The 25,677-nt window shown below is 53.2% G+C and overlaps 1 protein-coding gene across 5 annotated transcripts in view; it reads left to right on the top strand.

Moving 5' to 3' along the window:
• Positions 1-25,677, top strand: part of SBF1 (SET binding factor 1) — a 67,295-nt gene that overhangs the window by 38,739 nt on the left and 2,879 nt on the right. For 3 of the 5 annotated variants that reach the window (XR_014492786.1, XM_083365176.1, XM_083365175.1), the window contains exons 10-37: positions 6,854-6,931; positions 7,126-7,239; positions 7,494-7,622; positions 7,761-7,859; positions 8,688-8,892; positions 10,022-10,134; positions 10,639-10,788; positions 10,875-10,943; positions 11,060-11,218; positions 11,309-11,553; positions 11,648-11,820; positions 11,919-11,992; positions 12,131-12,326; positions 13,098-13,234; positions 13,338-13,513; positions 13,776-13,918; positions 14,019-14,226; positions 20,206-20,402; positions 20,484-20,624; positions 21,114-21,206; positions 21,453-21,530; positions 21,770-21,939; positions 22,061-22,237; positions 24,036-24,137; positions 24,213-24,398; positions 24,489-24,615; positions 24,694-24,824; positions 24,926-25,159. Coding sequence is in view for 4 of the 5 variants with exons in the window: in XM_083365176.1 (XP_083221302.1) it covers positions 6,854-6,931; positions 7,126-7,239; positions 7,494-7,622; positions 7,761-7,859; positions 8,688-8,892; positions 10,022-10,134; positions 10,639-10,788; positions 10,875-10,943; positions 11,060-11,218; positions 11,309-11,553; positions 11,648-11,820; positions 11,919-11,992; positions 12,131-12,326; positions 13,098-13,234; positions 13,338-13,513; positions 13,776-13,918; positions 14,019-14,226; positions 20,206-20,402; positions 20,484-20,624; positions 21,114-21,206; positions 21,453-21,530; positions 21,770-21,939; positions 22,061-22,237; positions 24,036-24,137; positions 24,213-24,398; positions 24,489-24,615; positions 24,694-24,824; positions 24,926-25,159 (4,104 nt within the window). In the remaining variant the exon portion in view is untranslated. The remainder of the gene's footprint in view (positions 1-6,853; positions 6,932-7,125; positions 7,240-7,493; positions 7,623-7,760; positions 7,860-8,687; positions 8,893-10,021; positions 10,135-10,638; positions 10,789-10,874; positions 10,944-11,059; positions 11,219-11,308; positions 11,554-11,647; positions 11,821-11,918; positions 11,993-12,130; positions 12,327-13,097; positions 13,235-13,337; positions 13,514-13,775; positions 13,919-14,018; positions 14,227-20,205; positions 20,403-20,483; positions 20,625-21,113; positions 21,207-21,452; positions 21,531-21,769; positions 21,940-22,060; positions 22,238-24,035; positions 24,138-24,212; positions 24,399-24,488; positions 24,616-24,693; positions 24,825-24,925; positions 25,160-25,677) is intronic. The other 2 variants (XM_083365177.1, XM_083365178.1) reach the window with 2 other exon arrangements.

Here is a 25,677-nt window from a genome sequence, read left to right as displayed (position 1 = left end):
ATGTGCCTTACACCCCTCCCCTTTCTGGGATGGACTTCCTCCTTCTTCTCCCTGGAGACTCTCCTCTTCCATAACCGGCAGACACACGTGCTCCTCCATAACCGGCAGATACACGTGCAGACACTGGGAGTTGTTACTGTCTTTTGACCTTGGAAATATCGTGCATTATCTAATTCACCTCATCTGCTGTAATCTACTCTGCATGCAAATAAAAGTATTTCTGGATGATAAAAGATATTTTCATGAGTTCTGCTATTTGGCAAGAGCTGTTATCAATGATAGAATCCGCCTATACAGACCAGCACAGGGATCTTAGCAAGGGGAAAAATCATTATACGACAGCTTGATCCAGAATACTCCCCTCTTTATCAGGATCTCCTCAATTCCACCCAACCACAGCTTTTGAGATTCTCCCTTCCCCTCAACCGATTCTCTTTTTCTTCCTGTATTTCTTTTGCAATTTGATTCTCATTTTTTCTCTTTTCTCATTTTTCTGTTAGCAAACCACCCCTAGCATGCTATCCATTCCCTGCAACATCCAATCCACATTTCCTCACCCCTTGTTCATTCTTGGCACCTCTTCTGTGTCAGGAAATAGCATTTACCTCTCTCTGTTCTACATATATAGAGAGAGCAGCACGTATTTTTTTTCTCTAATTCAAATGGTCAGTTTTGTCACTGCAGCCAGCTCCATTAACTTCACCATTCCTTCTTTCATTGCAAGTAACACCAGATCTCTCTCCCACTCCGCATATTAAAATCACGCTGCTGTTATTTTACTTACATACAAAATAGGCGGGACCCAAGGCGCCAACTGTACAGACAGGGCTGGGAGACGGTCCTGCACAGAGTGGCAGGGAGTAATTTGCAGGCAGGAACAGCATATCCTGCTGGTGGGGGGGACCCTGGTGGGGGGGGCACCCTGTGCTGGATGGAGGCAAGGTTGAGTGAGAGACAAAAGTCCACTCCTGCACCATTCATCCTCTTTGTTTTTTAGCCTTTATTTAATTGTTAATTTTAATATTTTTATATTTGCTTTTGTGGCATTATTAGCTACTTAGGATAGTGAAATAGGCAGCCAATAAATTTAATGAATTTATGGTTAGAAAAAACCTTTGATAAAATTTCAAGTTTAGAAATCTTAGGAGCCAAATTTTTTGAGGTCCAAATCATATCTATTTTTGAAAATGATCTATGCCTTTCTGAAAAATAACTACAATTTCTAGAATTGCCATTTTTTCTGTCTTTAATGCTGAATCAAATAAAAAAAAGTGAAGTTCTGTGTAATAGGTAAAGGTAAAGGTTCCCCCGCACAGGCGTGCTAGTTGTTTCCGACTCTAGGGGCCGGTGCTCATCTCCGTTTCAAAGCCGAAGAGCCAGCGCTTGTCCGAGGACGTCTCCGTGGTCATCTGGCCGGCACGACTAGATGCCAAAGGCACACGGAACGCTGTTACCTTCCCACCGGAGTGGTCCCTATTTTTCTACTTGCATTTTTACGTGCTTTCGAACTGCTAGGTTGGCAGAAGCTGGGACGAGTAACAGGCGCTCACTCTGCTACGCGGCACTCGGGATTCGACCCGCCAAACTGCCGACCTTCTGATCGACAAGCTCAGCGTCCCAACCCACTGAGTCCCTCTTCTGTTCTGTGTAATAGTGAGAAATAATTCCATTCTAATCTCCAATTTTCATAGGGAAAACTTGTGAATTGTTTCACAAGTTGTTTTTAGTTCCTTTAAGTTTTTTGGGATTGTAGAGTGTCAACATCATAATTTCAATTCCATGTTATTCAACTTTCGCACCAAGAAATCTTCCACATTCATCAGTCAGTACAAGTTCTGGTTTTAACTGGGGATTAACATGTAAAACCATCCAGTTTATTTTTTTTTAATTCCTGAAAAAAAATATTCCCAAATTTTTACAAGTCAAGAACCTTTTGTAAGCTAATTCTGCCTTGTTTTAATTTTTTTTAAAGAATGAAACTTTTCTGAGAAGCACATTTGCTCCATTTATGTTCCACGTTTCCAGAAGAAGGGAAAGTATCTTTGTATAATAAGATACTTCTGCCCGTCCTGAGGCCCGGAAGCAAGAATGTCAGGAGAAAGAAAAATGAATGTAGTGAAATATTTCATTTAAGGCTTGGGGTGCATGAGGGAGCCGCTGGCTGAGCCCCAGCCAAGAAAGAGTGAGGTCAGCGGGCAGAGGAGGCTCGGCCCTGTAGAAGCTCTTGGCTCCCAAAATGAGGGCAGGCAGGGTGGGCGAAGCAGGAAGAGAAGCTGGTGGGCTGAGCTGATGGGAAAGGCCGGCCATTTAAGGAGCCAAAGGCAAGGAAGGTGTGGAGGAGCTTATGGGTGCAGTGAAAGGCCAAGATGTGAAAAAGGGGTGGGGGTGTGGAAGCTACCTCTTAGTTCGCTTTGTTATCTCCCCCTTTCTCTTTCGTTGGCTGACCGCTCCTTGCTCCTCCTCTCTGCCCTCCGTAGCCCAAAAGGGAGTAGTGTGTAAGTGATGGGTGTGTGTGTCTATTCTTAACCCTGCCTCTTCTAGTTTTATCACACATCTCTGAAGTTACCCATTTTTACTTAAAAATTCCATTTTTACCTGTTTGCTTATCTGCATATCTGTCGGCCCAATTCAGAGAAATGACTCTGGGCGGCATAGAAGAAGCAGCGTAGACAAAGCATCACGAGCGTCTGTGCGATCTCGTGCAATCATAGGAAATTGCATAACTTTTAGCCTTTTTTTGTTAACTGCACAAAAAGTGGATGAGTTTCTCACAGTTACTTTCTTACTTTCTCTTCTGCCTGACGTGAAATGTAGTCAGCTAGATTTTGCTTTATTTGCAAAAGTTTAAAAGTTAAAAGTTTTACTGTAGAATATGCCTCGGATTTTCTTTCTTTGATATTCACCATGCATCAGATGAGCCACGGTCTGTCCTCCTCTGATAGGAAGGTTAATTCTTCCGCGACAGACAACTTTCAGGCCACAGGACGGGGACAGTTCAAAGGACACCCCTCCCTACATTGTGGCCAGTGCAGTTGGGCTGGGGCCCACGAACAAACGGACAGGCGGAGTGATGGTACCGAAAAGACTTTTCTCCTAGGCCGCCATAGACAATAAGGAAGGTGATCTTGGTAGAAATAGGCTGAAACTGCTACCTTGGCAAAAGGCACTGGGGCATTTTTTTAAGATGCAGAGCAACCAGATGACCTTCGGGAGTGGGTCAGACATGCAGCTCCATGGTTCACCAGAGTATAAGAAGGGGGAAGAGGTACAGCACCATCAGACATGTAAGGCTCTGTTTTTGTAGTCAGTTTCAATAAAAATAGCTTTAGCCTTTCTGCGCAGTGAATTTCTTGATCGGGTCTACCTCGTGGGGCTGACAGCAGCAAGACTCACAATCCGGTAGTTCTTTGGTGCGTGCATTTAAGAGCGTGTTTGTGGGTGGCCCCTGTAGGTACCTCTTGCCGCCTTAGCCTGTGGCCCATCCGTCGGTTTGGGGATATTCCGTTTCCTAGAATCCCAGCATCAAAAGGAACCCGGGGGTGTGTGTGTCTTCCCATGCAGCTCCCCTGCCCAGGACAGGGACCCCCAGAACATCCCAGGCAAAAGCTGTCCGGTCCTCCTTTGAAAACCTCTCGTGGTGGAGCCGCCACTCCCGCTGCGGTTTTTTTTAATTGAAAAGTTTTACAGTACATTTTATCTTTAACAAAACAAAACAAAACCCCTCCCAACCCCCTCCCCTCTACCCCACCCCCTCCCCACTCCCCAACCCTCCCCAACCCCTCCCTCCCTTCCCCCTCCCCCCTCCCCGACTTCCCAGAGCTAAATACAGGGTATAAGAATACAAACAATCATAATCTACCTTATGCAAACAATCATAAACTATTAAAACTATCGCACTTTAACTCATATAAATTAACTCCAAACAGTATAAATATCACATCAATAATTATTCAAATGCTGGATAATACTTTTTAGTCCCATATTTACTCCACAGTATCTCTCTGTTGCAAATAGTCTTTCAAATACACTAAAGTCTTTGCCATATCCTCCAAGTTGGGAACTTTTACAGTCCATTCTTCTATAATCGGCAGTTCTTCCTTCTTCCAATATTGCACTAAAAGTCTTACTGCCGTAGTTAAATTCAACATCCGCCTGATATCCACAACAATAGTTTCAATAAAAATGCCCAATAAAAACAATTACAGACAAAACAAATTTACATCAATCATTAAAAACCAATTTTCTATTCTTCTTTCCACCTGGTCTTTAATTTTCCATACTAAAACCAAGTTTATCCAATCTTTCCTTCTCTTAATGTATTATACAGCTTCAAGTACCATACATTACTTTCCAAACTTATTTTTTTTATATGTAATCACATCATTTTTATATTTTCTATTACGTGTTTCATTATTGCCCATAAAAGTAGCTTACAAGTTAACTCTCATCTATACTTTTTCCCAAACTCGCAACAGCATATCATAAAATATATACCTTAAACACATTATCCACCTTCTTATAACACAATAGATATACATACCAACCAAATAGCAATTCATGACCTTCAAAATTTCAGTAAGCACTACTACAATTCTTCCAAGTTTTCATGATTATCTTAAAATTAAAACAACATAAAATATTACAAAACATAGTTATTTTATATAACTCTAGATTTGAGGGTGAAAAATATATCCCCAAATATTTAACCCTTTTAACAATTTCAATTCCCGTTTACTCTTCTAAAACCACCTTTTACGATCCTTATTGCATTATTATCTCCTTCAATTCTACAACTAGATCTTCAGGCTCGTCTCATTCGTCTAGAAACAGCACGCCTCCTCCAATTTCTGGCCTCCGGTGACACTGAAATTTGATCCACTCCTGTAACTTTCTCATCTGTCTGCATTGTTCCTTCAGCACCTTGTAGATTCTCTGTGTCGTTGAGACTCTCCCTGACCTTTCTTCTTTGTAGATTCCAAAAGTGGTATGGGGGCTGCTTTTAAAACATTACTATAAAAATCACCTGCCTGTATCACCGTAGTAAGACAATGCCTCATACCTTCATAGGTCACCACCATACCCACTGGTATCTCCCATCTGAACTTAATATCACGTCGTCTTAATTCTTGTGTCAAAAAAGCAAATTCCTTCCTTCTACTTAAAATTCTTGGAGGGATCTCTTTTAAAATCAAGACTTCTTGCTCAGCAATTACAAATTCAGTATTGTAGGAGGCTTGAATAACCTCATTTTTAATTGCTCTCTTTGTAAAGTAAACCACCACATCTCTGGGTAATTTCCTTTGTCTTGCAATCCACGAATTAACACGGAAAATTTTATCTATATCTTCCATTATTTCATCTGCTGGTCGCCCCAGCACCCCTTCCAGAGCCTCAGAAACTATTTTCTTCAAATTTTCTTTAGAATCTTCTTTTAAGCCTCTGATTCTCACGGCAAACTCCATCTGATAATACTGTACCAAAGTCAAATCTTAATCAATTTTCTCCACCACATTTTCGGTTTCTGTCATTTTTACTTCTAATCTAGTATTATTTTGACTGAGATCTTCCACTCTTTCATCCAAATTCTCAATACATATAGCCATGCCTTGAAATGCATATAAAATTTCTGCTGTTATTTCTGTTAGTTTCTCTGTAATCTTTTCATCCATAACCTCAGCTAGTTTTTCTGTTAACTTCTCCTCCAGCTTTTTATCCATTATCTCAGCAAATTGTTGCAATTGCTTTTCCATAATCTCTTGCATCACATTCTGCAAATCTTTAACTGTAAGGGCTGGTGCAAGTACGGGTGCAAGGGGCAATAAGGCTTGCAACAAAGACTGCTGCACCAGAGCAGGAACTTTAGGAGATGTAGCCGCCATTTTCACCCACTATTGTCTGCTACGCACTTCCACTTTCAAGCTCAGCAAAGTCCATTGAGTTAAAGATCAAAAGACCACTTTCACCTGAATCTCCTGTATCGCTCTGCCTGCATCCTCGTTCTCCAAAGTTCTTTCTTGCTAGCAGGGATGGTTGCAGACGCCTTGTTCTGCTCCAAAAAGCCCGGAGCAGAAGCGCCTCGCAGTCCGGAGCATGCCCAGGCTTTGGGGGGGGGCTGAATCCTTCAGCCGCCAAAACTTTAACTTCTGGCAGCCCCGGAGAGCTCTACCCCTACCTGGGCGCTCACCCCCTCCTCTTCTCCCGAGGAGGGGCTTCCAAGCCGCCAAAACAGCTGATTGGCGCTGTTTTCGGCGGCTCTACGGAGCCGCGGGGCTGACAGCCTGGAAATGGCTGCCTTCGGCGACGCCTTGCCATCCGGAAGTCCACTCCCGCTGCGTTATATTGGCTCTTGGTGTTGGCATCCGGAGCAGGTTCTGAACTGAAGTGTTGCAGCGAGCTGTTCGGTTCTTTTCTTGGGGGCTCTGGAGGGCCAGGAGGCCAGCGGTACTCCCCCCCCCCCCCGGGAGCAGAGTTAGCCCTGCGTCCTTTTCAGGTGGCTAACGGAGGCTCACAGAATGCAATGGAAACCCTTCCCTCTGTGGAAAAAGAGTCCTGGGCGGGAAAGCCGAGGTTGAACTCCTCTGGTTTTCCTTTAAAGGTTAGGGTTTTGTTTATGTGAGTTCCTTCCTCGCCCTCCAAGCTCAGACGGTCCAAACACAAGGAGCCTTCTCTTTTGCTGCCCGTAAAGACAGGCCCACGGCTTCTGCTCTTTTGTCCTTTGTGCAGTTGCAAATCTGCTCCCTTTAGAGAGAGAGCTGCATTTGCTTTACGAGTTGTGGCCCTGGAGAGAGGGCAATGGAGGAACACCCCCACCGCACCCCGCAATTTGAACAAATCCCTGACTTTGTCTGAGCAGGTCTTGGACCCGGAGCTGGAGATGGCAGATCTGGCCTTCGCACCCTCCACCGTCTCCGCTTCCTCCCTCAAGATGCAGGTAAATGAGAGCAAGCTGCAGAAAAGCTGACTGGCCTCGACTTTGGACTCCTCCGCCCTGCGTCTTCCTTGAGCTACAGAGATGCTCAATGCACAGCTCTGCAAAAGGGCTGCGGGACCACGGTGGACCCCCCCTAACCTCGGTGCCCCCCTTTGCCTCTGACCTTCTCTTCTCCCTCACCCGTCTGGCTGCAGGATAAGGAGATCCGGGCAGTCTTCCTCCGCCTGTTTGCCCAGTTGCTGCAGGGCTACCGCTGGTGCCTGCACATCATCCGTATTCACCCGGAGCCGGTCATTCGCTTCCACAAGGTAGGCTGTGGAGGAGAGTGGCCAGAGTGAACAGCTGCGAGGGCAAAGTTTGCTCAGGGGAGCCTTTAGCTGCCAGCCAACACGTAAAAGCAGGGGGTGGATTTTATGCCCAGCAGGGTGGAGGGGGGGGCTTCTTTCATCCGGACAGAGCAGGGATGGGCCCGTTCCCCAGCAGGAGAGGGCTGGGCTCTGGCCTTCCCCCTCGGCACAGGGCCCCCCCCCTTCCCAGGCTTCTTTCTCCCTCGCTGCTGCAGGCCGCCTTCCTCGGGCAGAGGGGCCTGGTGGAAGACGAGTTCCTCCCCAGGGTGTTGGAAGGCATGGCCTTTGCGGGCTTTGTGACCGAGAGGGGCCCCCCCTACCGGGAGTCGGACTTGTTCGATGAGGTGAGAGGCTTGTGGGGAAGGACTCTGAGGCACCCCCCCACCCCCCATGACCCTCTGGCCGACTGGTGCGTGCCTGGCGTGGGTGCCTGCCGTGACCCAGGGTGTTTAAAGAGAACCACCTTCTTTCCTGCTTCTTAGCTTGTGGCCAGTGAGGCCAAACGGATGCAGGCCGACGAGGGGAACAAGGCAAAGGTTCTGCGCCATATCAAGGAGCTGGCAGAGCAGCTGTACAAAAACGTATGGATTGAGTATATCCAGAACAAATATGGGACTAAGAAGTTTCATGTAGCATTTGAATAAGTCTTCCTTTCTTTTTTCCTTTTTTTTGGTTTTTTTAATATATTTTATATTATTAGTGTTTGTAGTTATCTTATATGAGCTAGAGAGTGATAGATTTTAGAGTTCATGGTTGTTAGCATATGGATGTTTATGATTGTTTTTTTTGTTTTTTATACCTTGTACTTAGCTCTGGGAAGTCAGGGGGGGAGGGGTAAGGAGGGAGGGATAGGGGAGGGGTAGGGGGGACTGTTAAAGATAAAATGTATGATAAAACTTTTCAATTTAAAAAAAAACAACGTATGCCGACATAGCCCTGGGTGTAAGGAAGAGAGCCAGCCCTGCAGGCAGAGGCCCTCCGCGGCATCCTCGCCCGCCCCACCCCACCCCACCCCCAGAGGGCAGCAGCATCTCCTGTTTTGTTCCCGCTTTGAGGGCTGGGCAGGGGATGCAGGTCCCACACTGCATAGGCGCTTGGCTGGGATTCCCCTCCCCCTCTTTTTCTATCTCACGCACACACACGCTTCAAATCAGCGGAGGGTCATTTTTGGTACCCAGCCGTACATCCCTATTCTTGCCTGGGCAGGTCCTGTTCTGGGAGCCTCGCCGATTCCATTTCTGTCAGGGGCAGGAAGGACTTCCTGAGGGCCCAGTTGGCTTGGGTGGTGATGAGCTTTGGCCCTAGCCCAGGCTGCCCCTCCACGGGTTTGGCCTTGGCTGCCTGGGCTGCGTGGTTCTGCTGCTGCTGCTGCTGCTCTGTGACTCGGCCTGTCACCTCCGTTGGTCCAGGAGAACCCTTACCCAGCAGTGACGATGCACAAGGTGCAGAAGCCCACGGAGGGCTGCCACCTGCGCCTGCACCAGAGGCCGTTTCCCCATTTGGACGAGGGGACCATCCAGTGGATTGTTGACCAGGCCACGGCCAAACAGCAGACGGCGCCTCCTCTGGTGAAGGTGGAGAAGAAAGCCACGGTGCCATCTGGGCCACCCCTGGGTATGTGTGCGCCAGCCGCTGGTGCCGAGACGGTTGCAGCCGTGAGGTGGCGTGGTCCCTTGGTGAATCCAGAGGCCCCGTTGTTTGAGCAAGTGCTCCAGGCCGAGTGTATGGGCGGCTCGAAGGCACTTGGAAAAATGAATAATGATGGAGAGGCCCTGGGGAGAACCAAGCAGCCTTCTGGCTGGTCACTCCATACTCGATCCAGCCTACCTCCTGTGCAGTCCTGTCTGTGGCACCTTGAGTTCCTGGAAAAAAAGCAGGATATAAATTGATGACTAAAAGGATCAGTTTGAGTCAGAGACTGCCAAGTTTTGAAAGGGATGGTCAGCCTTATCTTCCGCATGCAGGGTAGGTTTCAGAGGCCCTGATTTTCCCTGTGCATCAGAGGGCCTCAGCCCCGGGCCATGGACCGGACCTGGTCCACGGCATGCCAGAAACCGGGCCGTGCAAACAAGTGAAGCCCCATCTGCAAGATGCAGGCATCACACAAAACCACGCCCCCTCCGGTCCGCAAAAAAACCTCTCCCCACAGAACCAGGCCTGCAAGGTTGGGGGCCTCTGCTTTAGACAGCTCATGCCAGGTTTAATAAGGCAGGAGCCCCGAGGCAGGGTCTGGTACGGACCTTCTGGCCTTCTGGGTCATAATGTGGTCATGAAGAAGTCCCCAGGGGCCAGGAGAGGAATTGCCCAGTGGTGCTGCCGCTCTTCAGCAAATGCCCCTTTCTCAGGAGACGCGGTGCCACCATCTGGACTAGTGACACTTCTCGCTTGTGTAGATCTGGCCTTTTATTCCACTCTCATGGGTGGCGTTTTAGGGTTTCACCTTCCCTGCTTTCACCTTGACTTCAAAAGCTCGTATTCCCCAGCCGTTCCTATCGAAGGAGCCGCTCTCCTCTCCTCATTGTCCTGGTTGCCTCTGTCTGCATCTTTGCCAGCTCCACAGTCTCCTTTTTGAGGTGGAGCTGGAATGGCTGCAGGAAAGATTGCAAAGCAAGGAGGCTCTTGCTGGCCTGGGTGAGGTGAGGAGGCTGCCGGCTGTTCCTCTGCCCAGACGTGGCGCCCTGGAGGCGGGCAGGAGGGGTGCCTTCCCGGGGCCCCCAGACAGGTTGGCTTTTCTTCCCTCCAGGGACCCTCATGGAGCGGAATGGGATGCTACTGGCCAATAGTGCCCGTCGGCTGGAGGTGGTCAGGAACTGCATTTCCTTTGTCTTTGAAAGCAAGATGCTGGAAGCCAAAAAGGTGAGAGCTTGGGGGGTGGGGGTGGGGGGGTTGTTGCTACCTGGGATAGGCAGCCCTTCTTCTTCCCTCTACAAGGGTGGGGTCCACACCAAGGTCGAGATTTTCCAATAGCAGTGTGTAATGTTAGAGTGCATTTTGCACTAAATACTTTCATTGTAGAAATTAAAAAGAGTCCATTATCTATAAATCAGAGGCTTGAAACATGAGCCAGACCAGTTGCTGGATGCCTTTCCCATGACTTGCAGTGTAAAGCAGGGCAGAATCCCCAGAATGCAGGTTGGGGGGCTGGGTGGGGGAGAGAATTGGCTACAGAGAGGCCTGGGCGAGGCTTCCCCTCTCACAGGGCAAGTTCTGGCCCCCATTGCCTACAGTAGCAGAGCCTCCTTCCCCGCTGGCTTCGGGCTCCTTCCCCGCTGGCTTCGGGCTTCCCCAGAGCAGGAAGGGCTGGGGGGGGGGGTCAGCAGAAGCAGGCCCCTCGTTGAGCACTGCCCGGTTGCCTTGCAGCTCCTGCCGGCTGTGCTCCGAGCCATGAAGAGCCGGGCCGCTCGCCACTGCCTCACCCAGGAGCTGAACCTCCACGTGCAGCAGAACAGGGCCATGCTGGACCACCAGCAGTTTGACTTCATCGTCCGGATGATGAACTGCTGCTTGCAGGTGTGGCTGGCGGTCTGGGGGCCTGTCCCCACCCCAATGCCCAGCTTCCTTGGGGCTGAACCGCAGCATTGCTCTTATCTCCACAGGACTGCAGTGCCACGGACGAGCATGGGGTTGCTGCTGCGCTTCTGCCCTTGGTTACTGCCTTTTGTCGCGTACGTGGCCCGGCCGGCATTGGCATTGGTGGAGTTGCAGTGGCCGAGGAGGGAAGGGAGATGGGTGGTCTCCGCTCAAGTCATTCCTTCCTTCCTTTTCCTTTGCCGTCTTCCAGAAACTCAGCCCAGGAATCACCCAGTTTGCTTACAGCTGCGTGCAGGAGCACCTGGTGTGGACCAACCTTCAGTTTTGGGAAGCCATGTTCTACAGTGACGTGCAGAACCACATTCGGGCTCTTTATGTGGAGAGTAACGAGGAGGACTGTGCCGAGAAGGTAGGACTGAGCTCGGAGGGAGGGGAGAGGAGGGGCTTTTGAGGTAGCCGCCTCCCGGCTCATCGACCAACCCACTTCCTTGGCTCCCAGATGGCCGAGGAAGAGTCGGCTCTGGATATCGCTGCTGTGCAGTGCCGTCTTTGGCCCACCATGGGCCGGGAGAAGCAGCAGGAGCTCATTCAGAAGGAAGAGAGCACTGTCTTCAGCCAAGCCATTCACTATGCCAGCCGCATGAGCTACCTCCTGCTGCCTCTGGACACCAGCAAGAACAGGCTCCTGCGCGGCGCAGGACTGGCAGACGCAGAGAGTGTCAGCAACAGCTTAATCACCAGCAGGTAACGGTCCCGCTGAGCCGGGCGAGGGTGCAGGCGGGAGAGGGGGAGGGGGCGAGGAGGGTGGCTGTGCTCAGGGGCCGCTCTGCCTTCCCAGCATTGCTGGCAGTGTGGCAGACAGCTACGACACCGAAAGCGGCTTTGAGGATGCCGAAAGCTCCGACGTGGCCAACTACGTGGTACGATTCATCAACCGCTTTGTGGACAAAGTCTGCACAGAGAGTGGCGTCACCAACGAGCACCTCAAGGGGCTGCACTTCATGATCCCAGGCAGGTGCCCCCTGAGCTGGGAGTGGTCGGGAGATGACCGGAGAGGGGCGGTTGGCGGCCTGGAAAGGGGTTCTCATTTCCTGTCCTGCAACCTCCAGACATTGTCCAGATGCACATCGAGACCCTGGACGCCGTGCACCGAGAGAGCAAGAGGCTCCCTCCCATACAGAAAGTGAGAGCTCTAATCTGGGTGTCTTGGGGAGGGGGAGCTGCCACCCCCGAGAGTGGGGCAGGCAGCTCCGTTCCTGCAGGCTCTTCGGCCTTCTGGCTAGAGTTGAGCAGTCCCCTGCTCCCCCCTTGCTTCTCGCAGCCCAAACTCCTCCAGCCAAACCTTCTGATTGGAGAGGAGAGCGTGATGGACGGTCTGCGTGTTTACCTGGTGCCCGATGGCAGGGAAGAAGGCGCTGGAGGCAGCCTGGGGGGCCCTCCTCTGCTTCCGGCCGAAGGAGCTGTCTTCCTTACCACCTACCGCGTCATCTTCAAGGGCACACCCACCGACCCACTAGGTAAGAGGGCAGCGAGCGGTGCGGGTGCCTAGGAGGGAGTGTCACGGATCTGAGGCGGGGAGCGTGAGAAAGGTCTCCGCATCCGAAGACAGGCCGTCCTAAAAGCCAGACCCCGAGCAGGTCCTTGGAAGAGGCCACGGGGACCCCAAGCCCAGCCGCCTGCTTAGTGCAGGAACCCAAATTGAAGCAGGCTGGCTGAGAGACCCCCTGGGAGAATCCCTCTCGCCTCTCCCACACAAACAGCGAGAGAGAGAGCCCTCCTCTCCCACCTCTTTCCATTCTTCTTCCTAGAATTTATTTATCTCAGTCTTTAGGGTGCTTTAGCGATAGTGCTTACACATTGCTTCATAGTGCTTTATAACCCCCTCTGAGCAGTTTACAGACTCAGCCCATTGACCCCTCAAGCCACCTCTTCTTTGGGGGCAGACACTTGCTTTCCCTCTCGCAGTGACCTGCTGACCTGGTACAGCTGGTCTCCCCCCCTCTTCTCTCTCTCTCTCTCTCTCTCTCTCTCTCTCTCTCTCTCTCTCTCTCTCTCTCTCTCTCTCTCACACACACACACACACACACACACACACACACACACACACACAGCCCTGGGGAGGAGTCAGGTGAAGCACAGAAGGTCACTTGGGCCCCGTTGGCAGAGCTGTCCGCCCCTCCCAGTGCCATCTGGCTGTCAGCTCCTGGGCTGTAAGGGAAGGCTCCTGCCTGACACTCACCGGCCTGCCCTCTTTTCCCCCCCCACCCCATCCCCTCCCCCCAATCCAGTGGGAGAGCAGGTAGTGGTCCGCTCCTTCCCCATCGCCTCTCTGACCAAAGAGGAGAAAATTACAGTCCAGACTCCCTTGGATCAGTTCATCCAGGAAGGCTGCGCTCAGCTCCAGCTGCGCTCCTCTACATTCCAGGTGAGTGCGCAGGTCGGTCGGGTGCCGCATCCCTTGGGGACCCTCGAGATCCTCAGGTCAGGCAGCTGAGCGGAGCCTGAGCCGGCCTCGGTCTGCCCACCAGGTGCTCCGCATTGTCTTTGACGAGGAAGTGGCCTCCGAGAGCGCAGAGACCTTCCGGAAGCATCTCAGCAAGTTGCGCTACCCGCAACATGTCTCCAATACCTTTGCCTTCACGGTGGGACAGAGCAGCAAGCCCATCCTGCCTCCCAAGGCCAAGGACAAAAACCCCTCCCTCAGGTGGGATTTGGTCTCGCTCGCCTTCTGGGTGACTTGAGCAAGCCTGGAGGAAGCCGAGGCTTCTGGGGGAAGCTCATTAGCCCCAGTGCCCGCAAGGGAGGGAGGGGGACAGAGAGGCGGGAGGAGGGAAATGCTTGGGGGTCCCGGCATCTCTTTGAACAGCTCCTGGGACAGATGCCCCCAAGTCCAGCAGAAGCGGGGTGGGTGGGTGTCTCTCGGGGAGGGGCTGCCTGGGGTTCACCTCTCCTGGCTGCTCTTTTAGGACCATCTCCAAGAACCTGGTAAAAAATGCCAAGAAGACCATAGGCCGCCAGTATGCCACCCGCAAGAAGTACAGCCCGCCTCCCTGGGAGCAGCGGGGCAGCCAGCAGCCATTCCCCGAGGACAACGAGGACGAGATCTCTGGTAGGGCGGCCGCCCCCCCTTCCCCTCCCCCAGGGCTGGGTGGCCGGTGGCTGGTGGGGCCTCTTTGTGCCTCCCCCTGATGCGCCTCCGACTCCCGCAGTGTCTGAAGAAACGGAGAGGAGCACCTTGACGCTCTCGGCCACCGTCAGGCCCTCCGACAGGATGACCATGAGCCACCTGGTGGAGCGAGCCTGCTGCCGGGACTACCAGCGCCTGGGCCTGGGCACCCTGAGCAACAGCCTGACCCGCTCCAAGAACGAGCCTTTCCGCATCTCCACCGTCAACCGGATGTACGCCATCTGCAGAAGGTGGGCCGGCCCGTTGTCTTCTCTCTTCAGGGAGAAAGGCAACCCAGGATATGACGAGCACTCTCTCCACAGGGAGCTGCATCGGGAGCTTTTATGGAGGCCTGGGTAGCACTTTAAAAAAAAACAAAACCCGGGTTGCATCACCCCAACCAGGTTCATCTATCAGCCTCCTCGCTGGTGCTTTGGAAAGGAGGCCTCATAAAAATCCCTGTGGCTGTGAGATGGCCTCACGAGACCGATGGTTTGTTAAGGTGCTTCCAAGTAAAAAGGCAGCACGCAGGGATGCAATCAGATAAAGCTTTATTAACGATAGAGTAAAGAGAAAGAGTTCCCTGGCATGGAGGCATCCATGCCTGGATTGAGCTCATGGATCACTCCCACAAGAGAGCAACAAGCAAGCAGAGCGAGCGAGAGAGAGCAGCCCCTGAGCAGAGGTTTTTATGGGGGTCCTCAGCCCCTCCCTTACCAATTAACTCTCTCCAATGGGGCTGCAGGGGCCGGAGACCCCTGACCCACCAGTGGGAGTAAAGATGCTCCCATCTGATGACCTTTTTGGGGAACTGCAATGGCTGGCATAAAACATCTAACAATTCCCCTTCTTGCCAGCCAATGACAGGGACCAGTGAATGTATGTGAAGGGGCGAGCAGGTGTCATAGACATGCATATACACGTTCAGAAGACCAAACACAAACGCTTACACAGAAGGTTGTGCCGGTCAATGGGAACAGGTTTGGTGAACAGGTCAGCTATCTGGTCAGTTGTATTACAATGCTCAACGTGTATAAACCCCACTTTGGCAAGCTGCCTGACATTTTTATAGCGTATGTCTATGTGGCGGGACCTAGAGCCCACTGCATATGCCTCCGAGATTGCAATTGCAGCCGTATTATCCTCTTGAATTTGGATGGGCAGAGGAGGAGGTGCCCAGATGCTCGTTATTAGAGCATCGAACCAAATCAAATCATTGGCCGTGTCCGACAGGCTGGCATATTCCGCCTCGGCCGTGGAGCAAGAAACAATTTTTTGCTGCCTAACATGCCAATGGATAGGACAGCCATTTAGCAATATGAGGAAACCAGAGGTGCTCCGTCTACTCTTGGTGTCACCAGCCCAGTCTGCGTCCGAGTAAGCAGAGAGCTGGGCCGTCTTCCCCTTCTCTGGTTCCAGCACAAGGAGAGCATCGGTCATGCCCCTGGGGTACCTAAGTACCCTCTTAACAGCAGTCCAGTGGAATTCCTTGTGAAGCAGCTTTCACAAGAGATCGATGGAACGTTAAGGTGCTTCCAAGTGAAATAGGCAGAATGCAGAGATGCAGTCATTATGAAGCTTTATTCATCGACAGGTTATATAAAAAGAGCTATATGGCATGGAAGCATCCATGCTTGTATGGTAGAGAATGCATGCAAGAGAGAAGATAGAAAAGAGAAGCAGAACAAAGAAGCAGCCCCTGAGCAGAGGTATTTATGGGGGGTCTCGGCCCCTCCCTAGCCATAAAACTCTCGCCAATGGGGCTGCTGCAGGGGAGCAAAGAAGCCTCTTTGCTCCATCTGATGACCTATTTGGGGAACTGCCATGGGCTGGCACAAAACATGTAACAATTCCCCTTCTTGCCAGCCAATGACAGGGACCAGTGAATGTGTGTGAGGGGGCGAGCAGGTGTCATAGACATGTATAAAAACGTTCAGAAGACCAAACACAAACGCTTACACAGAAGGTTGTGCCGGTCAATGGGAACAGGTTTGGTGAATAGATCAGCTATCTGGTCAGCTGTATTACAGTGCTCTACGCGTATAAAACCCTCTTTGGCAAGCTGTCTGACATTTTTATAGCGTATGTCTATGTGGCGAGATCTAGAGCCTACTGCATAAGCCTCCAAGATTGCAATGGTGGCTGTGTTGTCCTCTAGAATTTGGATGGGCAGAGGAGGAGCTGCCCAGATGCTCGTTATCAGATCATTGAACCAAGTCAAATCATTGGCCGTGTCTGACAGGCTGGCAAATTCAGCCTCGGCCGTGGAGCAAGAAACAAATTTTTGCTGCCTAACATGCCAATGTATTGGGCAGCCATTTAGCAATATGAGGAAACCAGAGGTGCTCCGCCTACTTTTGGTGTCGCCAGCCCAGTCTGCGTCTGAGTAAGCAGAGAGCTGGGCCGTCTCCCCCTTCTCTGGTTCCAGCACAAGGAGGGCATCGGTCGTGCCCCTGAGGTACCTAAGTACCCTCTTAACAGCAGTCCAGTGGAATTCCTTTGGGTGTTCCACATGCCTGGACAATAGATTTACAGCTAAAGCTATGTCAGGCCTGCTCCAATTGCTGATATATAGCAAGGAGCCAATCACAGATCTGTAAAGCTTATTATCTGTGAACTCAGGACCGTCCTTGTGAGTGTGACTGTAATAGTCACTTTGTATCGGGCTACACGTTGGGTTAGATTCTGCCATTTTGCATTTGGCCAATAACTCCTCAATCTTTTCTTTCTGAGATAGGGCGAACCCCTCCTTAGTGGCCAAGATGTGCACACCCAAGTACCTGTCAACCCGCCCCAAAGACTTCAGGGTAAACTTTTCCCCCAGGGCCTTGGCAAATTTATCACACCCTTCCTTGTCAGGCCCTATATATAGGAGGTCGTCCACATAAACTAACACCCGTTCTGTGGTACCCTTGGAGTTGCGTGTGAAAACACATTCATCTGCATGGGATGCACTGAAACCAACTCTCTCTAAACTTTTTCTAAGGCAGTCGTACCATAGTTTCCCCGACTGCTTGAGGCCATATAACCCTTTTCGGAGCAGCCATGTGTTTCCCCCTTCCTGCTGGTAGCCAGGAGGGGCCCTCACGTAGATCTGCCGGTCCAAGTTGGCGTGGAGGTAAGCCGTCTGGATGTCGAATTGGAAGACTTCCTCCCCCAGAGTGGCTGCAGTTACGAGGGTGGCCTTGACGCTCTCTGCCCGGACGGTTGGAGAGTAGGTCTCTACATAGTCCTCCATGTAGCGCTGGGCAAACCCCTGAGCTACCAAACGGGCCTTATACAGGTAGAGGCCATTGGCAAGTGGTTTGGCCTTGAAAACCCACCTTGTGCCAATGACTTTCCTCTCCTTTGGTGGTTGCTGGGGGTTGAAGACCTTGAGCTTTTTCAGGCTCGCCATCTCCTGCTCCATCGCGAGCTGCCATTTCTCCTGTTCTTCGATGGGCAGCTCCTGGATGTCAGAGAAGGATTTTGGGATGACCACAACACTGTTGATGGACGCAATGTGCCCAATGTCGATTCTCTTTGGCGGGATCCCTTTGTTGGACCGCTTTGATCTCCTGACCTTCTGCCACTCACCGCCCTTTTCTTCTGCGGGTTCCACGTCCGCCGGCATTTCAAAATTGGGACGTGTAGACCCTCGGTCCCAGGTGCTGGGCATCATGGGTCTTTGAGGCGTCACTGGGGGTGAAGACGGTGTGTCTTCCCCCTTGGGACTGGACGGCTCATCCTCCCCATCTGAACCAGGTAGGATGACATCTTCGTCTTGTTCCTCACTTTTGTCGGTGGCAGGGTATGTGGTGGTCTCAGGTGATGTCGTGGTCGGTGTGTCCTTGCTGGGTCGGTTGACATATGGGCTCAGATCATTTGAATGGATCTGGGTCCAATTGGAGTCCTCTTCGAAGGAGGCAGATTGAGAAGTCACAGTCCTTCCCCCCTCTCCCAGGAACCGGTAGGCCTTGGAGCCAGGAGCATAGCCCAAGAACCTTAGTCTCTGGGACACAGATCTCCCCTTCTTCCGCAGCTGCTTGGGGATGTGCACCCAAGCATAGGAGCCAAACACACGCAAGTGTTCCAGACTTGGCTTCCTACCGTTGACCAGGAAATATGGGGTCTGGTCCACAACGCTGCTCCAGGTGCGGTTTAAGGTGTAATTGGCGTAGTGCACCGCCTCTGCCCAGTATGATTCTGCGACCCCAGCGTCTGCAATCAGACTACGCATCATAGTTTGTAGGATTCTATTTCTTTTCTCTGCCACACCGTTCTGGGCAGGAGTGAAAGGTGCTGTAAGAAAATGTCGGATGCCCTTACGCCTTACCCAGTCCTGGAATTTTCGGGACATGAACTCAGCCCTGCGGTCACTCTGCAGTTGTGCAATCTTAGTCTTATACTGGGTCTCTACAAAGTTGTACAGTGATTTTATGGCGTCAAAGGCTTCGGATTTTTCTGTGAGGGTATACACGTGGCCGTACTGTGAAAAATCGTCAACGGCAGTGAGAAAATACTGTCTTTTCCCTAGGGATGGTGTGAATGGCCCAACCAAATCAACATGTACTAGTTGGTTCGGGTATTGGGTCTTACGCAGTGACACCTTAGGGATGGGGGCAGCCTTCCTCTTTGTCCTCTTACAGATGGCACAGTCCAGGAACACCTCACAATCCTTGAGCTGGACTCCCTCAGCAAACTCTCCCATCTTTTTAACCACAGGGAAGCTCGCATGACCTAATCTTCGGTGTAAGAGATGGGCACACTTATCGTGGAGCGGCTTCCCCACTAACACCCTCTTGGGTCTGATTGCCTTGAACGGTGCTTTAGGTGCCTGCTGAGATTCGGGTTTCTTGTCCACTGCCCTTGGAAAGCCGTGGGGGTGGCTGAGGTGGCTTGGGTGCAACCGCTTCGGCCTTGCGCTCCTTAGACAGCTTTGGGGCTGGCCGTGGGGGCTTTCTCTCTCTTCGTGCGCAGGCCCCTTCTGAGGTGGCACCCGGTGGACTGTCCTCTGTGGCTGGGTTCTCAGGGGAGAAGTATGGCAAACCATTTATGATGGCAATACTTCCAATGACCCTCTGATTTAGACAAATTGCTATTACATTATATAATCAATCCTTTCCATAACCATCCCTTTTTGTCAACCATTCATACCATGGTCTCCAAGATAGATAATAATCTGTATCCCCCTTATCTTTTAACAGTATGGTCAAATGGTCTGATTCCGCACAATCAATAAATTTCTTAATTAACAGATCCTCGGGATCTGTTTGATTAACACTCTTTGAGGGGTAGCTGCGGAAAGGTGCGTTCCTTCCTCACTTTTTTTCCTCAGAGCCAATGATGGTTTGTTTCAGAACGTCTTTGGACATTCCACGTTTTGCTTACTCCTGTTTTGTGGCACCACTGGCCCAGCGCTCTGCCATTTCAGTCAATCACTGTGTCTGTGTCTGAAGCTTCAGCCGCTTCCTTTGTCACTCGATTGAGTTTTTTTAATTTGAGGTTCCTCCATAACAGGGCTAGAACAGTAAAGAAATAAAAACATTGTGTTACAAATTACAATTTGTAACTGCAAGCCCCCCCCTCCCCCCCCGCTGCCTCCTCTTCATCCTGAGCAGCGGCATTCGGCGGAGGCCTCAGCTCCACCCCGGCGCCCCATCTGCTGGGGCCCTGCGGCCTTCTGGTGCTGTTCTCTGCCTGCTGACGGGGCCCTGCGGCCTTCCTACTCTTGAAACGGATCCAGAGAAGGCTCTTCTGCACCCTCCGTAGTTCCCCAAATCCACCTGGAAAGACACCCCACCTTCTCAGAGTTTTCAGGGCCGTTTGAGCAGTACCACTTGCACAACTTCCAGCGGGTCCAGAGGCTTTGCAAGAGCACAATCACACAAGCACTGCTATTCTCGTGATCTTTGCAGGTTCTGGAGGACACACAACACTGCATTCTCATGCGGCCTTCACGGCCTCTGAAAACCATGTGAGAACGCTGTGTGCTTTCGTGAACATTTCCTGTCCATTGTTGGGGAAAGTTGGCGTGTCACCCGAAACGTTGTGGCATGCCACCTTTGATGCATGTGTCATAGACCACAGGATAAGTCTGGCTAGATCAAAATGCTTGATGTGGCTGAGGCTTGTAGGTCCAAGAAGGTGTTTCTCTCCAGGCCGTTTGCGTCCGGTGCCCCTGTGGCTGCGCACCCATCTCTCGCCCGCATCGTCATGCTGGGGCTACAGGCTCTGCTTTCCCTCCGCAGTTACCCGGGATTGCTGATCATCCCGCAGAGCATCCAGGACAACACGGTTCAGCGGATCTCGCGCTGCTACCGGCAGAACCGCTTCCCGGTGGTCTGCTGGCGGAACTCGCGCACCAAAGCCCTGCTGCTGCGGTCGGGGGGCTTGCACGGGAAGGGCGTGGTGGGTCTCTTCAAGTCCCAGAATGCTCCTGCTACAGGTACCTCCGGGGCGGGTCTCCTCGTGTCCTCCTCGTGCCCTCCCCTCCTCTGAGGTCCTCTTCTCTCGCCTCCCTTTCCAGGCCCCTCCCAGGCAGACTCGACCAGTCTGGAGCAAGAGAAGTACCTGCAAGCCATCATCCACTCCATGCCCCATTATGCGGACACTGGTGGGCGCAACACGCTCAGTGGTGGCTTCAGCTCTGCCCACTTGAGCCACTCAGGTGAGTGGGTGGGCGGCCTGCACTGGAGGGCGGTCCAAGAGAGGCCAGCTGCTCTTCTTGAACCTTTGTGGCAACCTCAAGGAGCCGGTCTGGGTGTGGTAGCCGACGTAGCCCTGTGAGGCCAGGGGGAGGGAGCCTCGGCCGGGCAAGTCGTGTACAGCTGTGGCGTCTCCATCACATTTGCTAGCAGGTTCTTTCCCCCCCCCCCCATTTCATTTGCGCAGCACAACCCACCTTCATTTCTTGTTTGTCTGACTGACGTTGGCACCACCTGGAATGGCTGGCCTGTGGCAACTGGGACCTCGCCCTCACCCACCGTGCTGCCTGCCCAGGAAAGGGGTCTAGCCGTGGCGGGGGGGGGGGGCGTTAGGCAGGTGGGGAGGGTTTTCTGCCCTCCTGCGGGATCTGGGGCCTGAGGAGGGGGCATGATTCCCAGAATATCCTGCCGGGAGCCCCGGTGGGAATGTCCACCTTCTCTTGGTGCTACAGATTCTTCTGAGAAGCGACAGCCCAAGCTAGGGTCCCTTATGAAGCAGGTGATGGGAGGGAGAGACGAAGGGTCCGGCACGGGGAGCCGTGGAGGTGAGATGTTGGCTGGCTGGCTGGCTTTGGGCGCTGGAGGCAGGTCCTGCTTCCTTGCAAGAGCAGGGCAGGGGGTGGGGGGAATCCCAGAGTGGCCTACGGCTCTCCCAGGCATTTGTCACTCATTTCCTCTGCTCCTCCATCGAGTCATTTATCCCCCCACCCCTTGCTCCCCCCCGAGAGTGAGCAGTCCCCTCCCTCCCACCCACCCCTGCTGAGATGCTTCTCCATCGTGTTCCCTCTTAGCCCCAGGTCACAGAACTAGGGTAATTACCTTCTCCAGCCCCAAGACTGCCGCACCCAGGAAACCTGACTCCCCCCGAGGTACGGTATGGCCACCGGGCTCACTCATGTGGCTAACCCAGCCCCAGCCGGGCAGGCCCTCCCTTCCTCTCTCTGCGCTAACCGTCCTGCACCCTCCCTGCATGTTCTGTGCGTCTTCCCGTGCTTTGGGGCCCCTCTTAGGAAAGCCCCCCCACCCCAGATCCTGTCCCGCTTTGCAAGGGCAGCTCACTCCAAAAGAGCGGCTTTTCCTGCGGTGACGGGCGCCATTTTCCTTCCAGGCAAGTGGGGCAGCATCCGAGCCGGGGGCCGCTTAAGCAACTACGCCCTCAACGTGGAGGTCGGGTCCCGGCTGGCTGGGAAAGAATTTGGCGCACAGCCCAATGGGTCTCCCTCGGAAGTTGGCTTCCTGCGTCAGCTCTACATAATCGGAGACAAGTCCCAGTTACGGGTACTGGTTGGCTGGGCCAGGCCAGGGGAGGTTGTTCCCCCCCCCCATGAGGGCTGGGGGGCTGGAGGTGGGGAGATGGGTGCTAAAAGCTGCCCTGGAAACGCTCCTTTGTGCTTCCCAGGGAATAAAGGCAGACCCCTTGCAGCACTGGGAGATGGTGCCCATCGAGGTGTTTGACGCGCGGCAAGTCAAGAGCAGCTTCAAGAAGCTGATGAAGGCCTGCGTCCCCGGCAGCCCCTCCCCAGAGGCCGGCCTGGCCTACCTGCGCTCCCTGGAGGAGTCGGAGTGGCTGGTGCAGGTCAGTGGCAGAGAAGCTGGGTCCAGCCCCCCCCCTCTTGCTGGCCTGGCTTTGGGCAGAGGGCCCCCCCCTCCGGCCTTGACCCTGTGGGCCGTTGGCTGCCCTAGCTTGTCTTTTGGGCCAGAAAGGCAGTCTGAACTAACGCCCCCTACACACCCATCTACCCACACACCCTTGCATGCTGGGTGTTGTAAAGTCACGCGATCTCCCTCTGCCCCAGGAGAGCAAGACAGCCCTTGTCACGCATCCAAGGCCGGGGAGGGGGGATGAGAGAGGTTTGGGCGGAGGCTCTGGGCAGGCCACGGATAACGGCAGACCCCAGGATAGGTTTGGCCCATTTTTAGGATATTATTAAAACTTTCCTTTTTTTCAGGCATTGGGTTGTTTTACTACCTGGCTGACATAGGTTTTTATTCTAGTTATGCTTTAACAATTGTTAAATATTTTTGGAGGTGGCTTGACGGTTCGCATTCTTCTTTCAGCAGGGGGTGGTAACAGGCATGTGTTGGGTTATGACTTTCCTGGCTTGAGCCTCTCCCAATTGCCCCCACTCATACTGTTGACCTCAGGTGCATTGATCTTGGTTTGGATGATGCCCAGATGTTGGGTGTTTGGTTTTTTACCTTCCGTAGTTTATATTATTATAAACTGCCTCAACTCACCTATGTGAGACGGGCAGCTGTATAAATCAGACCAACACAAACATACATGAACAAAAACAAAGGCCAGGCCCTGTGCAGGTGCATCAAAGGTGGGGCTGGGGTTGGGGTCCTGGAAACGGTGAGCAAATTGAGTCAGTCGGGTGCAGGGGGCTGGCGTGAATTCTTAATGGGAGAACCGTGAGGGAAGGATGGTGGGAATTGGAGTCTCCAAGAAGCGAAGGAGGAGAAGACGGAGGGAGAATCTGCGGGGCCGAAAGTGGGGAGGGGCGGGAAGGGAGGCAAAGGGGAGGGGCGGCTGCTGCACCCTCATTCAGCAGGGAGGGGGGTTCCTTTCCTGGGGTCGAGGGGAGGATCGGAGGGAGAAATTCTGCCGTTGGGGTACAGGGAGGGTGTCTGTCCTCAGTTCACCTAGAGCAGGGGTCCCCAACTCCAGGTCCGTGGACCGGTACTGGGCCACGGCATGCTAGCGACCAGTCCGCACAAACAAGCAAAGCCCCATCCGTGAGACGCAGGCAGCACACAAAACCACACACCCTCCGGTCCGTGGAAAAACCTCTGCACAGAACCGGTCCCTGGTGCCCAAAAAGTTGGGGGCCTCTGACCTAGAGAGCCCTGTGTGGGATGGGGAAGGGGGCTGAGGTTGCCTACCCAGAGAAGATTGAGGAGGAAAAGGGGGGGGGGAAGAAGGATGGGAGAAAGGTGGCAGAGAAGCCCCTGTGCCCGCCAGCCTTCTCAGCTAAGGCCCCAGGGAAGACACAGCCGTGGGGCTGAAGTCGGTCTGCTCTTGAGGGGGGCTTCTGGATCCTTGACACCGTTCAGCTGCCAGATAAACGGGGCCGGTTGTCTCTGGTTGAAGGGGCCTTGGCAGGAGGTTGGGGTTTGAAGCAGGCCCAGCACCATCATACCCTCCTCTTCTGCCAGGGCCGAGGGGGGAGGACAGCAGCCAACCTGCGGGGTGGGGGGGGCGCCGATTTGGAGCTGTGCTCGCTCAAGGGCTGCTGCTGCCCCTGGGCGGCCCTGCCCCTGAATCCCAGGCAGCTGCGCGTCAGGCGGGGGTCAGCTGAAGAAAAAGGAAAGAAACCGCTGGAAGGAGAACCTTTGCAGCCCTTCAGTGACTTTCCCTTTCTTTGTGGCAGATCCATAAAATCCTGCAGATCTCGGTGCTTGTGGTCGAACTGCTGGACACGGGCTCCTCGGTCTTGGTCAGCCTGGAGGACGGCTGGGACATCACCACTCAGGTCAGCAGGCCTCCTCCCAGCAGTGGCCCTGCCTTGGCCCCCAGCCTCCCCCTGACCCGCCTCTTTCCCCCCCAGGTGGTCTCCCTTGTGCAGCTGCTCTCGGACCCCTATTACCGCACCGTGGAGGGCTTCCGGCTGCTGGTGGAGAAGGAATGGCTCTCCTTCGGGCACCGCTTTGCCCATCGTGGGGCACAGACCCTGGCCAGCCAGAGCAACGGCTTTACGCCCGTCTTCCTGCAGTTCCTGGATTGTGTCCATCAGGTGAGGGAGAGAGGCCTGCCTGGTCCTGGCTTGCCCCCCCTCCCCCTCCTCCTCCTGCTGACCTTCCGGGCCTCTGGCCGTGTCTTGCAGATCCACGTGCAGTTCCCCATGGAGTTTGAGTTCAGCCAGTACTACTTGAAGTTCCTCAGCTACCACTCTGTGTCCAACCGCTTCCGCACCTTCCTCCTGGATTCTGACTACGAGCGACTGGAGCTGGGTAAAACGGGCGGGACCCGGGGTGGCAGTGGGAGGCCTCTGGGACCGGCCGGCTGAACTGCCTTCCCTCCCCTTGCAGGTCTCCTCTACGAAGAGAAAGGGGAGCGGAAGGGCACCCAGCCCTACCGGTCCATTTGGGACTACGTGGACCGGCTGAACAAGAGGACCCCCATCTTCTTCAACTACATGTATGCCCCTGAGGATGGGGAGGTGAGTGTCACCCGGTCAGCCAGCGGCAGCGGCGGCAGTCCTGGGGAGGGCGGAGAGGTCGGGCCGGATGGTGCGCCAGCTGCTGCCTGCCTCGTGTTCAGGTCCTGCGTCCGTACAGCAATATTTCCAGCCTGAAGGTGTGGGACTACTACACCCACGAGGCTCTGTCGGAGGGGCCGTCCTACGACTGGGAGCTGGTGCAGGATCAGGCGGAGCTCAGTGAGGAGGCTGGCCAGCAGGACACCAGCACCCCCCAAAGCCGCCGCAAGATCGTTTGGCCCTGTTACGACAGCTGCCGCCGAGTGGAGCCAGATGCCATCTCTCGGCTGCTGGAGGTGAGCGGCTGTGCTGGGCCTCTTTGGAGCGGGGGGTGTGTGTGCTTGCAGAGGGATGCCCAGTGGTCTGGGCAGCAGCAGCAGCCATTGGACAGAGCTGGGGCAGGCCTAGGAGGCGCAACAAGACCCTGGCCAATTGGAAGAATGTGCTTCAGGCTGTGCAGCTGAGCTCCCTCCCTCCCTCCCTCCCTCGGCAGCCTCAGAGCAGGAGTGGCTGCTTCTCCTGTTACCACGTGGGGGCTCAGGGTGGGGGGTGGGGGGGGAGTTAATAACTGGATCAGAAAAGGAAAAATGGAATTTGCTCAATTGAAGCTGTTCTACTCTGGCTGCCTAAATTATTGAGATCCATTTTGATAGTTTCTTTACAATTCAGCACATACCTATGCTTCAAAGTTTGGAAAGCCTTAATAAGTTGTCCATAATAAGGGGAAAAAAACCAAATTACTTTTACATTCTCCAATCAGTCGCAAGCAGAAATTGGTCAAGGATTTGAGTTTTGGAACCCTCTGGCTCTAGGA

Source organism: Vipera ursinii, assembly GCF_947247035.1.
Source record: "Vipera ursinii genome assembly, chromosome: 6".
NCBI lineage: Eukaryota > Metazoa > Chordata > Lepidosauria > Squamata > Viperidae > Vipera > Vipera ursinii.
The sequence above is the reverse complement of the archived record's forward strand: the minus strand, read 5'-3'. Positions and strand labels throughout refer to the sequence as shown.